The sequence below is a fragment of the Apostichopus japonicus genome, chromosome 4, assembly GCF_037975245.1.
Source record: "Apostichopus japonicus isolate 1M-3 chromosome 4, ASM3797524v1, whole genome shotgun sequence".
Taxonomy (NCBI): Eukaryota; Metazoa; Echinodermata; class Holothuroidea; order Aspidochirotida; family Stichopodidae; genus Apostichopus; species Apostichopus japonicus.
The window spans coordinates 3,171,095-3,189,730 of NC_092564.1; the positions used below are offsets into that span (position 1 = coordinate 3,171,095).

General features: G+C 40.1%; 1 protein-coding gene and 1 long non-coding RNA gene across 2 annotated transcripts; one reads left to right on the forward strand and one right to left on the reverse strand.

Annotated features, from left to right (window-relative positions):
* The first annotated feature begins 66 nt into the window (after positions 1-66).
* Positions 67-7,419, forward strand: LOC139966154 (uncharacterized). Its single transcript, XR_011792489.1, has 4 exons — positions 67-812; positions 2,426-2,517; positions 2,855-2,927; positions 3,298-7,419. It is a non-coding gene; the product is annotated as an uncharacterized lncRNA (long non-coding RNA).
* A 7,467-nt stretch (positions 7,420-14,886) lies between these two features.
* On the reverse strand, positions 14,887-18,111 carry LOC139967098 (uncharacterized). The gene has a single exon (XM_071970818.1). The coding sequence runs from the start codon at positions 18,109-18,111 to the stop codon at positions 14,887-14,889; it is 3,225 nt and encodes a 1,074-aa protein (XP_071826919.1).
* Between the last annotated feature and the right edge of the window lie 525 nt (positions 18,112-18,636).

The window sequence follows — 18,636 nt, forward strand, 5'->3', positions numbered from 1 at the left end:
AGATTAGAGAATCTTTCAAATATGATGATGGGGGGGGGGGGGGGGTTCTGCGTTGGATTTTTCTGTTTATCGTAACTGAGGGAAACTATGCGTGAATGTCTCATTCCACGACCACCACTCGTTATGCTATAAACCAATACACACTGGCCATATCACTTAAATATATATGATGTGTTAGTATGCTATCAATACTATTATGGTGCGCTGCAACATTGATTTTTTATTTATTGAGATTGTTTATTGTTAACCATGCTACAATAAGATATGGGATGCCATTTTAAAAATAGCATGTACAGACTAAAAATAAATAATTAAAATAACATATTGAGATTAACAAAGGCTTGAGATATCCAAAATACAGTTCTTCATCAAAGGGGCACATTTTATTTGGGCACATTAGCTATTTTGGAAAAAAAGCGGGGGCACGTGCACCTTCTGCCCCCCCCCACTCCTACCCCTGATGATAAGACTCGATTATGAAGCAAGTAACTCCCTGTATAATCATACTTATATATAGCATTCAGACGACCGTGAAGTATGCAGAGCAATAGGCTACTTTGTAACATTAATATAATAATGATCATGTAAAAGGTGTCACCTTGACAACGCGTTCCGTCATGACGACCATTTTGAGTGCATAAGAACTTGCATAGTTCAACTTATATAGGCATATATTCGATTTGTATAGGCATAGGCTATATTCATTAATTCTAGGCAATATTTTCAAGAGAGTGGTTATTTTGCGCAGTCCTTTGTAGAAGAATTTTTTCGTTCGTATCCTTAGCAGAAGAACAGATTCTGAGAGGAGAATGGTAAGTTCTTATTTACAACTTGACTAGGAATAGATGGAAAAAGTTTAACATAGAAAGTTGTTAGAGTTAGAAACCGGTCATAATGCGATCCGCAAAATTTCATTTAAAAAAAATGTATTCAATGGATGTGTTTATTGTAAACTGATATGTTTTGTATGCACACAGCGGATTTCACCGGAGGATTCGGTCATAACTTTAATGAAGAAAATATTATAGAAGCATCAAACAGAATGGATTACATCAAAATTCCATGATTTTGAATTAGAAGAATCAACTTTAGCAAATCGTAGAATTACTGTTTTACTTGAATCATCCTGCTGAATAAAACGCCCAGATTCACAGTATAGCAACTTCCCCGTTTTCTATATGTAGCTATCACGAACGTGTCAAACGCTATAAGGATGCCTCCGCCACGGAAACTTTCGGGCACGGCAAGAATTGCTTAGCAATACTATATATCTATCTGATATATATTATACTGAATAGGCTACTTGTTTTTATATCACAACGTTATATATGCTTCTCATAAGGTTTTCCACATCAGCCATACTTAGCATAGAATGAGATTTCTCTCAACAAGTTAACTTTGATAATAAAAACACAACATCGCTCCATTTGGGTCACTGAGATAAAATATACCTGTGTATATACCCACACGTATACTATTATGTATATTTGTAACATGTTTTATATCGTTAACATATGCAAGTCCGTAGCCACTGGTAGAGTGCACGGGAATACGTACGTGCCCCCCCCCCCCCTCCACCCCGCAAAATATTTGCAAGTGGCTTACATGCATTATGACACACGCACGCTGACTGCGGATATAATAACGTTTTAGCATCAAATCCCCCATACCAAAACAACCTTTTCTCAAAGAAGAAGAAGGTGAACTTTGTTTGTGCTACACCCTCTTAATATTCGAATTCGTAGTAGAGGGTATAGAGCCTATATGGTTTCATGAAAAGTCATACGTAAAGACGCATATTACTTAAACTTAACTTTGGCTTATCCCACTCACACCTCGCAGGCCGGCTAAGCGCCTTGTCGCTGACTGATGTCCTAGCCATTACATTAAGGAATTGGATTTCATATACTGTTACTGATAATGATTCCAAAATCTGCCAAATTTAAGGTCCAGGATAATTTAAATGTGTTAAATATGTCAATTTTTGGAGAATGTATTACAAAAACATGTGCATTTGACCATCATCCTTGACATATAGCACCACCAAACATTGAGATCATCTTAAAACGTAGAGTGTAGATATAGGTACTATACACCCTTTGGTGTCAACATGGAGGTCAACATGGGGTCAACATATAGGTCAACATCTGTATCATGTCACCCCGGAATGTTTTTATTATACCAGCAGAACAATTGACTCGTTCTCCATTATATATCCTGCCTCCATGTTGAACCATGTTGAAACAAAATAGCCCTCGAGATATATTTTACCCTACTACCTTATACCTCTCCTCTACCAGTCACATCCCCGCCCACCCACCCCCTCTCTCTTCGCACCCCACACCCCGCTCCACCCGTCCATGAATAGAAGATAAAACTGCAGCTTCCCGGAAAGTAATTTGCGTACATTCATTTTTTTCGGTAGGCAGCCCCTCCCGGACAAGTGATGGTAATGACCCAACAACCCATTCCAACTAATAACACAGTAGTGATCCAGCAAACAACTGTACAGAAAGCGTAAGTTGCCTCTCGATTTGATTTCACGACCTTGCATTTATATACTTTGTGTTAGGGGGGGGGGTAGTTTAGGCAGCACTGCGGTGCACATAGAATTGTGCTTAAGGAAAGGGTCTGGCGTGGTGGGTGGTACGTGTGGATCTGTGGGTCTTCTTCTACTGTCAAGCTATTAAACTACAATGTTTGATCTAAATAACGAATATTATCATATACCAAAATCACCACAAAAAAAAATAATATTATTTCCAAAGACGTTGGACACAACTTCGTCATCAGATTTATTCCTACATGCTTTCATCTCCTCCATTTTTTTTCTTATTTTTTTCATTATTCACAGCGGCGTCAACCATTGTCTTCATTGTATTATTACATTCTTTTGTTTGCCTTGGATCTTTGTTTGGATATTTCTGGTGAGTAATCGATTATAGCAATATATACATATCACATAACTATCAGAAAATATTATAAGTATTGATATCCTGCACCTATTCACTATTGTCAACTTTTACGTTTGATTCTCAGACGGTCCGTGTACGTATCATAAATATATGATCGAGTCACATGCAATTAACGATTTTGGTAAAATTCATGATTAAAATGTTTTGAATTATAAATATTGATTCGCTCATATGACCCTGGAATACTCGTCATCTCGTCCACCCCAGCGCCGCCCCACCCAAAGCCATATAGTTGTTATTATTTAATTGATATAACAATATATTCATTAGTAAATTGGTATATAATAACTCAAATTTCTAACTTTGATTTCTATACATTTAGTGCATAACATCTGGCTGACCGTGGATCTGGATATCTCGTCTGGAATATTATATACTATATAACACGAATTAGACCGTGAGAAATTTGACTGCACAAAACTAAAATACAACATACCATAGGGATATGTTCAAGACCCCCCCAAATATGGATACACAAACCTTGAACAGGATATATATGTATATGCTCAGCAGCCCGCCAGCTATAGGACTGAACAAAACTACAACAGGATATAGGGATATGCTCAACAATCCGCCAGCTATGACTATACAAAACTACAAGAAGATATAGGAATACGGTCATGAACCCGCCAGCTATGAGTACACAAAACTACAACAGGATAAAGGGATATGCTCAAGTACCCACCAGCATATGACTACACAAAACTGCAACAGAATAAAGGGATATGCTCAAGAACCTGACAGCTACGACTTCAAAAGCCTACAACAGGATATAGGGATATGCTCAATATTCCGCCAGCTATGACTATACAAAACTACAAGAAGATATAGGGATATGCTCAAGTACCTACCAGCATATGACTACACAAAACTACAACAGGATATAAGGATATGCTCAACAATATGCCAGCTATGACTATGCAAAACTACAACAGGATATAGGGATATGCTCAAGAACCTGATAGCTACGACTTCAAAAGCCTACAACAGGATATAGGGATATGCTCAATAATCCGCCAGCTATGACTATACAAAACTACAACAGGATATAAGGATATGCTCAACAATCCGCCAGCTATGACTATACAAAACTACAACAGGATATAGGGATATGCTCAAGAACCTGATAGCTTCGACTTCAAAAGCCTACAACAGGATATAGGGATATGCTCAAGAACCTGATAGCTACGACTTCAAAAGCCTACAACAGGATATATGGATATGCTCAATAATCCGCCAGCTATTACTATACAAAATTACAACAGGATATAGGAATATGCTCAATAATCCGCCAGCTATGACTACACAAAACTTCAACAGGATAAAGGGATATGCTCAAGAACCTGACAGCTACGACTTCAAAAGCCTACAACAGGATATAGGGATATGCTCAACAATCCACCAGCTATGACTATACAAAACTTCAACAAGATATGGGATATGCTCAATAATCCGCCCACTTTGACTATACAAAACTACAAAAGGATATAGGGATATGCTCAAGAACCTGACAGCTACGACAACAAAAGCCTACAACAGGATAAAGGGATATGCTCAAGTACCCACCAGCATATGACTACACAAAACTACAACAGAATATATGGATATGCTCAAGAACCCGCCAGCTATGACTATACAAAACTACAACAAGATATAGGGATATGCTCAATAATCCGCCAGCATATGACTATACAAAACTACAACAGGATATAGGGATATGCTACAAGAACACGCCAGCTATGACTACACAAAACTTCAACAGGATCTAAGGATATGCTCAATAATCCGCCAGCTTTGACTATACAAAACTACAACAGGATATAGGTTTATGCTCAAGAAACTGACAGCTACGACTACAAAAGCCTACAACAGGATATAGGGATATGCTCAAGTACCCACCAGCATATGACTACACAAAACTACAACAGGATATAAGGATATGCTCAACAATCCGCTAGCTATGGCTATGCAAAACTACAACAGGATATAGGGATATCATTGGTCAATTACCAATAAGCTTCTGTATCCGGCAAGGGTAGCGATAATTACACGACGAAATAGTCTGTGTTCACAATTGTATAGTTTACAATATTTTGCTGTTGTTTGCATGAACTACACGTTCCAAGAAAGACAGGCCATGTGGGATCCGAAATGCGTGCTTGCTTATAAAACATAATGCATTAAATGTTGAATTCTATAGAGTTATCAACTAACAATATATTGACACCCTTATATCTTAAATGCCCATTGAAACTAGCACATACAGTATACATTGAACATGTCAATATACGGCATTTTATCTATGTAAATGGAAACTATATTAAATATTAACAGCCTTCATAAATCATCCGTGCAGAAGTTTACCTCCCATCTGTAATCATACTTTGCATTAAGTGCATCAAATGGATTGCAAACAGACTGTGCTCGCAGTATTGGTTTCCGATTGAATTCTCCTATCTATTGTATTGTATTGGCACAAATATTAAAGGTATAAACTGTCAACATCAGCCTCATCAGGAGACGACGGTTGTGTAAAAATTGTACACATTGAATAAAAGCGGATGCACAATATCCCAATTGAAATACTAAACACAGTGTATATATAGAGGCTGATTGTCTATTGTCACTTGGTTTAGATAAGACCACGGAACACATTGCTAGTTTGTTTCAATATTATCAAGGATTGTATGTAACACTACATTAATCTTAAAGTTTTAAAGTAGATGTAGTAAATTAGACGTTACCTTATATGTATGTATTTATAAATTGTTGTGTTCGCAACAACAAAATGTATCGTTTTCTTGGTTAGGACTCCCTCTATTATTTAATTGTTTTTTAATTAACTAATCTCCGAGAGGTAAAGAAATAAATTGTGTAACGACATACGGTAGCTTTGAAGAGATGGATCATCCTCCCTTCTGGCATTGACGTCCAGGGTAGACGATCTTGCGAGTTTAAATTCCATTAACGGTGCAACATGGATTAAAGGGTGTGAAGACTCGCGCAAAAAGAAACGTATGATGCCGGTAATCTGACCTAGTTTCGAATGAGGTGTAACAGAAGTGTTAGACACCACCATGGATCCCAGAAAATACACACAGTTTGCTACCGTCGGTAAGTAGACACTAGTGTACAGTCAGTACTTACAGCTGCGGTCAATACCCACATCACAGTGTACAAACGGTTCAGCGATGGACATCTCAGGTCCAGCTAAAGATAACAAGGTATCACGTATCATTAACTGTCTGTATTTTGTAGCGACAAGAGAAAAACTTCACTTGCAAGCAACGGAAAGTTAACTTCTTAAAGATGGCGGCACGCTGTTTGGGGCGAGTCTTCAATGCCTTTAAGGGTCAGGTATGTGATGGATGGCTACTGCTTGGGAGAGAATTTGAACCGGACTTTACGTCTTCACAATTTTGAAAGGTTTAACTTGTTCAATATTTTTTTTTATAGAAGTTGTAACCATCTATCTTTCGTAATTTGCTAAGTGTTGCCTACATTTTCTCAAAATCAGTAAATCAAGTCTGTGAACCGTTTCTTATATTTTCCCAATGGTGAACTTTTCTGTGAATTTGTTATGTATTTTATACAAAAGTACAAATCTGCAATATATTTCTTATTGAATCGTCACTTGGATTTAGTGCATGTACAAATTGCCCATATACATACTTATGTATTGTTTTGTATTCACAATTTAGTCTCAACTAGAGGTTAACAAGTTCAATGTAAAGATGATATTTTCACAGAACAGTGAGATGTAGCCACGTGCAGTGAAATCGCCTCGACCGATTGGCTACAGTAAAGGCCCGGTCACACTATACCGATATTTTATCGGAATACTATCCGATTTTCCCAGAGGAATCGAAACAGACAGTTTTTCGTTCGGGTCTTCTAGCCACAGTGATAAAGGACCTGATTTGCTATCTGTTGAGCCATTCCGATGTGGAATAGCCCTCTCCTAACTTTTGATATTGACTCCGTTTCCTTTTATCGGTTAGCTATCCGATTTCTCTTCCGATTTTTATCGCTTTTCGATGTGACGTCACTTCAGAATGTAGTCAGTTCTAGAACCCCTCAGATTTGAAGTAGGTATTCGAATATTCTACTGCATTCATTACATTCACTACCACAAACCTCACTCTTCGGCCTTAAATCGGAAAAATCGGACCGTATTTCGATAAAATATCGCTGTAGTGTGACCGGGCCTTTAGACTACATTGTATTCCTTGTTAGACTGGTACAGTAGAAAATAAATTTTGTATACCACTCGACGAATCTCCTTTTATGTTCTCGTATCATCGACTTCCCCGTGAACGCGACAATGTTGCGTAATGTTTTATTTTCTTCGCTTATTCTTTGGATTATGTTCTCATGCCAAGCACACAGGGTTTATAAACTTTCCACCATCAAACATTTCTATCGCAATTTCTTGACTCACTGTATAACTTAATTTTTGTTAAATGCAGCTACTCTCCGTTGCGGGTCTTTGAAATCTGTATCATCTTGTTCATCTTATTATTCTATAATTTACGAATATTTCTATTCTAAACTAGCATTCTCTGATTTTTGGAGAAATATCGTTAGCTTGTAAACAAATAACGTCAGGAGTTTGTCTGTCTTCGTTAGTCTACAGTAGAGGTGACATGCAGTCGATACATCGTGAAACTAGTACCTTTGCTTTGAACAGTGTACTGACTATTCGGTTTCTTATAATTCTGTAATTTACGAATATTTCTGCATTTTACTGTATGTCTGAGTCATACCGGTTAATAGTTTCACGTTCACTACATAAAATGATGTTAAAACTCTCACGAGGCTAAGGAATCGATTTTTATTTTTTCCTTATAGAGTTTTCGCTTTATAACTTATACTTCATGCATTAGGTTTGTAACGAAATAGCGATTTCTCATACTTTCAATATAGGTCATTATATTCAGTGGCTAAGAAATCGATTTCTATTTTAAACTAGCATTCTCTGTCTTTGGAGAAATATCGTTAGCTTGTAAACAAATAACGTTAGGAGTTTGTCTGTCTTCGTTAGTCTACAGTAGAAGTGACACGCAGTCGATAAATCGTGAAACTAGTACCTTTGCTTTGAACAGTGTAATGACTATTCGGTTTCGATAGATGAAGGGCAAGATTTCTTTCTTAATTTATATGACATCATATTTTTTTTCCTTCAATTTTTATTGCATTTTCGAAAGTTTTACAACAGTTCCAAGTTGTAAGCTGTGCCAAGCAAAAGAACTCAGCTGAATAGTTGGAATATTGTGTATCCCAAAATGACAAAAGGGAATGGATTTTGTTAATAGTTACATTTCGAAAATTATATATGTTTGAAATGTCTTATTTTACCGTTAACTTACTTTACACAACTCACCAAAACTTTTTTCAGCTACTTTCATGGAGCAGATAGAGATATTTGAAAAGGATTGGGTGTGACCCTGGGTAAGTTGAAATCCATTCCCATATTGGAGGGGCGGGGGGGGGGGGGAGGGTAGTCCTCCAGACAAGAACAGGGAAGCGTGCAATTCTGTCTTCAGAGGCATATTTAGCCTACAAATTAATTAGAGCTACAATTATACGTAATTATTCGCGTAAGGTTTATTTATATTTATTTACCAGATTTATATAGCGCTCTTTTCATGCTTAGGCCCTAACCATGTTCAAGAGCGCTTTACAAAGGCAACAAATTAAAGACAAAATCCTTAAAATATGAATATGAAAAATAAAATCGACGCAGCTTAAATAACAATATAAAGAATATATATATATATATATATATATATATATATATATATATACACCAAGGAATAATTATAAAAACAATATAGATTTACAGTGATATTCCTAAAAAGTGACCTTTAAGTAATTTCTTAAAAGTGGCTAATGTTTTGGCATCACGGATATTATTTGGTAATGTATTCCATAGCTTGCTAGCAGCAAAAGTTTAATTGTCTGTCGCCATATGTAGCAGTCCTTACTCTGGGGACCACTAGTGTAAGGGAATTGGTCGATCTTAATGTTCTGTTAGGCTTGTACACAGTTAGCATATCAGTTAAGTATCGAGGTGCTTGAAAATGAATGGATTTATCATTTATATGCATGTACTAGTTTGAACTCGACACGACGGTGAACAGGCAGCCAATGAAGATCTCTTAAAACAGGTGTGATGTGAGAGAAACGCGAAGTTCTGGTGATTATACGTGCCGTGGTGTTTTGGACACGTTGCAGCCTATTCAAAGTCGATTGTGGTGCACCAAAAAGCAGCGAATTGCAGTAATCAAGACGCGAGATTACTTCGTCATTCTCGAGTGATTTGGTTGAATCGTCTGTTAAATACTGACGCCTTATTTGACATTTTTTTTTCTTTTTCTTTTGTATAGGATTACGAGGGATGTAACCCTGTACTCCCACACCTACCCGCACCGCTGGATCCAAGTATTATGCATATCCACATTTTGGTAACAACAGTTTTACGTAGAGGAGTGTTTGAATATGCCTCCCCGCATATTTACATATGACACAAATACAGAGTGCAGGGGTACAGTAAATATTGACTTACTTTACATGGCCGATCGTATGACGAAACGCATTGGTCCCATATACCGTTATTGCCATGGTTATAGTAAAAGACAAGGGCATATCAAACATCGACTATCCGGACGTTTGTCATATCTAGAAAATCGTGTTCTCACATTCAAGGTTAACTGCACCGTAACTCCTTTGCAGTAATTCACTCAAATGACTTGAGTGTGCAATATCGAGAAATTAATATAACTGTTATAAAAAAAAAAATTAAATCGAGTATTCGTCTTTACTGCACTTCGGTGCTAGCTAGGGTGAGACTGATACTATTTAACCAGGCGCGTATCCAGGGGGGCGTTGGGGGCGCGCGCCCCCCGGGTAAGGAAAAGAGGAGAGAAAAAAAGAGAAGAAAAAAGGGGAAAAGAAGGGGAAAAAAGAAAAGGAGAAGAGGAAGGAAGGGAAAAGAAAAAGAAGAAAGAGAGAAAAAGGAGAAAAAGAGGGAGTAGAAGATAAACCCCAAGACCTCGGGAAGAGAAAGAGGAACAGTCATAATTACAGCCCTGATCCCTATTATATACACAGGGTAGCCAGTGACAGATCGAGGATTACGGAGGGGCGTGCGCCTCACCCTACCCCTTACACCGACAACTCCATTTTTGACGTTCCATTTTTCCTCTCTCACTAATGTATCTATATATATATACTATATATGGTCTATCATAACGCGTGTGTGTGTATGGACGCCTGCTATGGAACCAACTGTGGCTGGTCTTGAACTCGACCGAGTCGTCGGGGAACATGACGCATTTCGGGAAGGGGGCGACCGCCCTCCCCCCCCCCCCCCCGAGCAAATTTTCTTTATGATATCGCTAGTAATTTCAAAATAGACAATGATTAGATGCAACTTACAAGGCATGGGAAGTGTCATTTCCAGCGATCTGGGAGGCATTTTTGGCCAAAATTTTCTTGTACGCTTCGCGCCAACCTATAGTGGCGCTACGCTTAAATAGTTTGCAATGCCGTATCTATAGCTCTGATGGTTTGCCTACAGTTTCGCCCCTCCCTTGACAAATTCCTCGCTACGCGCCTGCACACTGAATTGGCTGCAGATGTACCTGAGTCTATCCCATCCTGGATTTCACTGTACTCACGTTTTCCGTAAAGCAGATTAGTTCAGAGGCGTATGAAGGCATTCACATGCGAATAGGGGTGGGGGACAGGGGTGGAAGAACACCATTACCGACAGTTTGGTGATCTACTCAAGAAAATTGCCTTTCATAGATGAGCACGTGGCTGCCAGATGGGATAAAGATAGTTTAAACAGTTTATCTCAAATTTTGGAAAATTTGTTTCTCAATGATTAGCATTTTTTCCTAAAACTTCCGATTAATTCCTCATTCTTTTAACTTGCTTGCTCGAAATGATAACTTTTATTCTCGAAATTTTCTCGAAATTCAGTACGTCTTTGACGGTGACACGAAGTTGTGAATGACGTTTTCGAAAGGTTTTATTCCATACAGGTGTTTGATATTCATCTAACTTCTGTTTTCAAAACTTTGCTACGGGCCAGGGTTCGGTTTCTTCCGGAAGAAACCTATTTCTTCCGGGGACGTGGAAGAAACTGGAAGAAACCTGTTTCTTCCAGGTTTCTTCCAGTTTCTTCCGGAAGAAACTGGAAGAAACCGGAAGAAACTGGAAGAAACTGTGGCATATAAGCAGCACAGCCCACATACATGATAAAGAGACAAATAGTTTACCACCATCTGACTGAAATGCATACCATTGAAACCATTAAAATATGATATTTTTGTTTTGATTATAATTTTGGGTTGTTTTTGTACACCAAAAGATGTTTGCTTATATAAATCACAATATTGAAGGACTACTTATCATCTCGCGATCCCCCCCCCCCCCCATCAACCAGAATTGCATAACTGGCCATACTCATACTGTATGAATGATTAACCTGGATTGGCCCATGCACTGAGGATTTAATACAATGAACACCAAGAAAATAGCCGAACTGTTAGATTTAGGCAACAGTTTAATTTCTGCAACTCCCTAAATTACAATTGTAGTTAACAGGAGGAGTCATCCCAACAGCAAAAAGATCAAACATCCACAATTAAACACAGCTGGCCACGAGCCAGCCCTAATTTCACACTACAACTTCCAGTCGAATCTGTAACCCTCATGTCTTGAGTACAATCTCCACAAAATATGGTCACAGTGGTCAATGTAATCATAGTAATGAGTGTGCATTGTAGAAGGCCTACACTAGTTTCCAGGGAACAGTTGCCCCTCCACTCAGAAACTAGTTTTCAACTAAGAAGTAGGCTATAATCAGGACCATTCTAGTCTGCAAAATATTGCTTGCCCAAAGTTGTTCCCTGAATTGTCCGATGCTAGTAGCCTAGTACTATATTCTGTACAGTATATGGTAAGCAGGTCATGTGCTCCAAACCTAGATATAGACTACCTAGATGACGCTATAGTGCTTCTTGTCCATTTATTACATAGTTAGAAATTATTGCAGGTTGTTATGAAACTTTATCAACAGTTTTTCCCCCAAAAATGAGTTTCTTCCATTTTGTCCGGAAGAAACTGGAAGTAACCTATTTCTTCCGAGTGGAATAAACCGCGGTTTATTCCGCGGTTTTTTCCACCCCCGGAAGAAACCTGCGAACCCTGCTACGGGCTATTCAAACTATCGTATTTATTTCTTGTTTATGCATCCAGTACCAATATGTTGAAAACATATACGTATTTTCCTCCAGTTTTTAACCGTTCGGGTTGGGGTGATATCGACGCCCCTGGTAAAGAGCAAGAACGGCCGTCTGGATAGTATTTGAAAGTCTACAATTTGATGACTTGAAACCAAATTACCAACCGTGCATAGGCGTACGAGGCGGGGGGGGGGCAGGGGGGCAGACTGCCCCCAAAATTTCCAGAGGACAAGAAATTCGGGCAAAAGTCCTGAAAAATTCGGGCAGCCTAAGAGGAGAAAAAAATATATATATATATATATATCTTTTTTTTCTCCTCTTAGGCTGCCCGAATTTTTCAGGACTTTTCTGGCAGCCTAAGAGGAGAAAAAAAAAAAAATATATATATATATATATATATATATATATATATCTTTTTTTTCTCCTCTTAGGCTGCCCGAATTTTTCAGGACTTTTGCCCGAATTTCTTGTCCTCTGCAAATATATGCCCCCCCCCCCACTTTTCCTCAGGTTAAAAATGTGCCTTTTTTCTACATAAAAATTGAGCTGCCTCAAGTTAGGAAGAGGCCAGGGAACCAGAATGAACACTCGGGAAGGGCCGTTTCCGGCCATCTGAGGGGTTTGTAAAACCAAACATTTTCTAGTACGCTCCGCGCCAACCGATGGTAGCCCTCCGCTCAGATAGTCGTTGTCACAACTTCCGTGGGATAATACAAAATGGCACCCTCTAGCGCCCCTCTGTTGCGACCCCGGGTTTTTCCTTTGGCCTTCAAAGCCGATAAAAATAAAATTTTAGATAGATTCAGGGAAGTAAACTCAAAGGACCAAAAGACTACTGAGAGGTTTCTGAAAGTTAACAAAATCGATATATTTACAATGATACGATCTCTACTGATTTGTACAAGGATTATTGGTACTAGAAATTTGGAATATTACAGACAGATTTTACAAGATTATACGGCCGTTAAATTTTTAAAAGATTACTTAACTTATCTTACGCGGCGCGTGCCGGCTCTCGGTTCCTTTCGTAGCTGTTCTGACCTCCTTGCGTCACCAACAACGATGTCGGGATTTCTCCCTCGTAGGCTGGTATCCCGTGACTTGGTCAGGAGCAAAACCGTTCCCCGCTGGTCCAATTCGACTCAACGTTTGTATCCCAAGGATGGCTTCCTCCTGGGTGAACTCCGAAAAACTCTGCCGAAGTCACGCCTGTCCCGGTTAAACGACGCACCAATCTTATAAACAAACAGTCCACCGGTTCCTCCGTCCGTCCCCTCGATTAATCTTTTATCTCAGATGAATTTCTTTTTACAATAGATCGGAAAACTCTGAACTAAACTCTCCCTCACCGAAAATATCTCTTCTTATATATAGCCGGGTTTAATCTACCGAAAGTTCTTTTCCAGGAATCCTGACGGAAAAACATCGAGAATCATCCATGTCTCGAAGATACGACTGATAGTGCATCGTTCATTGGTCGACGATATCCGGTCACCTGCTAAAAATTACTTCCCGTATGTTCTGGAAATTTGCACTCGTTAATACCGAATAGCGCCATCATTTCTCGACGCTTCCAGAAAAAAACGCACAAGTTGTCAGTCACGACGAGTGACCTACTTATCACCCTGACCAGCGTATACTGAATACACGTACAATGAACACAGTCGTTCGTGACAATTACTCCCCCTTTTAAGATAAATATTTTAAATATTTCATCTATAAATTGACGTGTATGTAGCTTTAAATTAAACATAACTAATGAATATTGATAACCATCTCAAAATACTCAAACTAACAATTCCATAAATGTCAAATTCTATAAACTATAAACAATTCTATAATCCGACAAAACTATAAATGTCAATCATAAATGTATGATAGCATAACAACAATCAATAGTGTTACAATCAACACATCTACATCTGATTAAATGAATGAATAACCCGCTTACATTCGGCTCATATAATCTGCACCAACATTGTACTTTCCTTTGATTGATTCTAGTCTGAATCTATACTCTTGTAGTACTAATGCCCATCTCATAATTCTTGAGTTCAGCAACTTTGCTCTATTTAAATAAGTGAGTGGTTCGTGATCAGTCTGTAAGACGAACTCACTTCCGTACAGATATAAATGGAATTTCTGTACTGCCCAAACTAATCCTAGGCATTCTCTCTCAATCACTGAATAATTTCTTTCCCTCTCCAATAACTTTCTACTAGCATACGCTACAGGAAATAATTCTCCTTCATGTTCCTGTAGTAGGACTGCACCTATCCCTACATCGGATGCATCGGTCCTCAGAACAAATTGCTTATTTACATCAGGAAGCCTGAGAAGGGGTGGATTAATAAGCGCTTGCTTCAGATCATTGAACGCCTTGTCCTGGGCGCTTCCCCAAATCACTCTATTGGGTGAACCCTTCCTCGTCAGGTCCGACAGTGGGGCAACTAGTGCAGAGTAGTTTGGTATATAGTCTCTGTAATATCCCGTGAGACCAAGAAACGACCTGAATTGGGTTTTCGTCTCGGGTTTTGGAGCGTTTTTGATTTTATCAAGGGTACTCTGCTTCGGGCCCAACTTCCCGTTTCCAACTGTGTGGCCCAAGAACTCTAATTTAGTGAACCCTATTTCACACTTACTCGGACGAGCTGTCAGTCCGCTCTCTCTCTCAACGTCTGAAACAACAACTCCAAACACTCTACATGCTCATCCCATGTCTCGGTATGAATCAAAATATCATCCAGATAATTGACAACATTTGGCACATCTCTCAAAATGGTTCTCATTAACCTAGTGAAAACTGCCGGTGCCCCAACCAATCCAAAGGGCATCGTTTTAAATTGCCATAGCCCATCTGGTGTCACAAAGGCAGTCTTCTCTTTTGCTGACTGTGTCATTTCAACCTGCCAATATCCCTTCGTTAGATCGATTCGACTGAAGTACTTGTCATTCGACAATTCCGAGAATATCTCTGTCATGGTTTGCATAGGTTCAGCTTCATACGTGGTTACTTTATTGAGCTTCCTATAATCCACGCAGAATCTCTTCGTGCCATCAGGTTTAGGTACCAACACCACAGGTGAACTATAAGGTGAGTTTGAAGGTTCAATCACTCCCATGTCAATCATTTTCCTAACTTCCTCTTGTAACGAATCTCGCATCGAGAGTGGTACTGGGTAAGGCTTTGCTTTGATTGGCTTATCAGTAGTTAACTTGATATCACATTTGAGAACATCAGTTTTGCCAGGTACATCAGTCAGGACATCAGTGAACTTGGATAACACTCGTTTAACCTCGTGGGATTGGCCTACACCTAATTCGTCATTTACGACAACATCCGATGCCGATTCACTCTGATTAGTCTGCAGCGCAGGCAGTTCGAAACAACTTTCCTGCTCCTCATCCTCAGACATTGAAATGACTGTAGTCCCAACCACATTTGACTTGTCCCTACTTATGTACTCTTTCAGCAGGTTTGCATGAAAACTTTTCGACTTCCCATTGACATCGATTGAATAGCTCGCTTCGCCAATTTCACTCAATACGGTGAATGGTCCCTTCCACTGCATCAACAGCTTGTTTTGATCAGTAGGCAAGAGTATCAACACCAAATCACCTGGTTTGAACTTGCGACTTTTAGCCTTCCGGTTATAGTACTTCTTGTACCTCTCCGACGATTCCTGTAACTCTGATCTAGCCAGAGCGCAAGTCTCCTCTAGCCGTTCTCTCAAATCTAGGACATACTGATATGTTGACTTAGTTTCAGGGTTGTCCACTTCAGATGTCCACATCTCTTTCAAAATGGCCATAGGACCTCTCACTGTCCTACCATAGAGTAACTCGAACGGTGCGAAACCTGTGCTGGCTTGCGGAGCCTCCCTATACGCAAATAGTAGTGGTCCTATATAGCGGTCCCAGTCTGACGGTCTCTCCTCACACATGCGCTTTAGCATCCTCTTCAAGGTACCATTGAATTTCTCAACTAGACCGTTGCAGATCGGGTGGTAGGGGGTAGTGGTGAGTTGTCGCAGTGACAGTAATCGACTCACCTCCTTCATCACATCTGAGGTAAACTGTGACCCCCTGTCAGTCAGGATCTCAGATGGGACTCCCACTCTTGAAAATATGTCCACCAAAGCTTCTGCCACTCTCTCAGTATCTATGTTACGCAATGGAACTGCCTCGGGAAACCTCGTTGCATAATCGACAAGTGTTAGGATATACCGATTCCCATGCTTGGAAGTAGGACTGATCGGTCCGACAATGTCTACCGCCACCCTCTTGAATGGTGTGTCAATCAAGGGCATGTGACCCAATGGGACCTTGGTGACCCTTCCCTTATCACATGTTCTCTGGCAAATATCGCATGACTTGCAGTAACGCATTACGTCGGATCCTACACCTGGCCAGTAGAATTGAGACTGAACTCTGTCAGTTGTCTTGGCTATCCCTAGGTGACCCGCCATAATACTGTCATGAGCCAGTTTCATCACTTGATTTCTGAACTTTTCGGGTACAACCAATTGGTCACTAGGCTTGTCATTCCCCGAAACTTTGCGATATAGAATATCATTCCTTAAAATGAATTCGGAGATCCCCTCTTTACCTTTCAGTGGTCTGGGATTCCCAACATGCTTGAAGCAATTTTTGAGGGTTGAATCCTCCTTCTGAGCTTGTCTCAATTGCTCAGGTGTTACGTCATCCATATGAACATTAGCCGTTTTTAGGGGTTTCAGATTTTCATTTCGTTTTTGCTTTTGTGCACGTGTCTCTACGGCACCTCCAATATCTGAGTCATCGCCTACTTCATCACTTGGAATCCTTTGATCCGCAGCGACTTCCGGTTCATCACGTGACTCAACACTGGTTCCTATTTCAACACTAGCTGTTTCTTCCACATTGTGAGGTTCACACTGCTCACTTGGAACTTCTTTTACACTCCAATCTGGGTCGGGATTCTCAGGACCTCGAACACCAGGAACATTCCCAATTATTAAGTCATACACTGGCCTCTTCATACAGAGAGCCTTGAGGGATCCTGTGAAAAAGGGCGTGTCCACCGCCACGATAGCTTCTGGAATCTTCCTCACTGTACCGTCAATTAGTACACACAGTTGATCTACACCGGTCAACTGATCATTGGAGATCAAATTTCTCCTAACAATGACACCAGAACACCCGCTATCGCGTAACACTGACACCTTCCTCCCTTTAAGACAGCCCTCAACCACCGGCATGCGCTCCTTAACATCTGACAAAATTTTCTCAGTAATGTCGGTAGGCTCCTCACACGCCGCACTGACTATTGGGATCTCGTGACCACACGCTAAATTAATTGAATAGCTGTCACTCTCCTTGATTTGTTTCATCAAACACAGATTCGCGGATTGTCCGCTACGATGATCTTTTTGCGACCCATCGCTCAATCCTAGCTTGTCGGGTTTGGCATTTTCAGTCGCAACCGCCGATTGCGCTTTAAACCTCTGCCTGCAATCGTTTGCCTTATGCCCCAATTTCCCGCAAACAAAGCATTTTATGGCTGAACGCGTGTTTCTGTTTTCACCCGCGTCCACAATTTTGGTTTTGTATTCCTGACTGTTGGGGTTACCGTCAGGTTTTTTCCCATTTCCCTGATTTGGCTGGAAGAATTTTACACATTTTTCAAGATCCCTGTGATGCGCTTCTAAGTATTTGTCAGCCAGCTCTGACAGCGCTTTAGAAGTCTTGCAATCATGTTCTCTCAGGAATAATGCCAATTCCTTGCTGCATACATTTAGGAACTGCTCCCGCAACATGAGATCTGAAAATTCCTCGAACGTTTTGTTAATTCCGCCCATTTCCAACCATCTGGCCATATAATTTTCCAACCTTGCCATGTATTGAATTGATGTTTCTCCCTTTTTGGGCCTTTCTCGTCTGAATTTCTGACGGAAGCCTTCCTCTGTGAATTGAAATCGTTTCAACAGGGCTTTCTTTAGCTTTTGATAATCTTGTGAGTCATCGGGTGGCAGCCTAGAGTAAACACGGAGACTTTCTCCCTTTAGACACAGACTCAAATTTAATGCCCATTGTTCCTCTGGCCACTCTTGCGCTGTTGCGAATCGCTCGAAGCGCAGCAAGTATGCGTCGAGGTCTTCCTTCTCATCAAAGTGAGGCATTTTGGGCGTGGGGATTCTACTTGGCTCGCGGCTTGAAGTGGAGCTACGGGAGGAATTCAAATCGGCATTGCCATTGCTATTTTGCTGCAACTCAGCTTGCTTTTCAAGTTTAGCCAATTCAAACATTCTTTGTTTTTCCGCCTCAGCCCTTTCCTTTTCCGCCTCAGCCCTTTGCTTTTCCGCCTCAGCCCTTTGCTTTTCCGCCTCAGCCCTTTCTTGTTGCCTTTCGTCACGAGCGATCTG

Coding starts and splice junctions, on each gene's coding strand:
- LOC139967098 (XM_071970818.1), bottom strand. CDS start 18,111: ATGGCAAGGTTGGAAAATTATATGGCCAGATGGTTGGAAATGGGCGGA.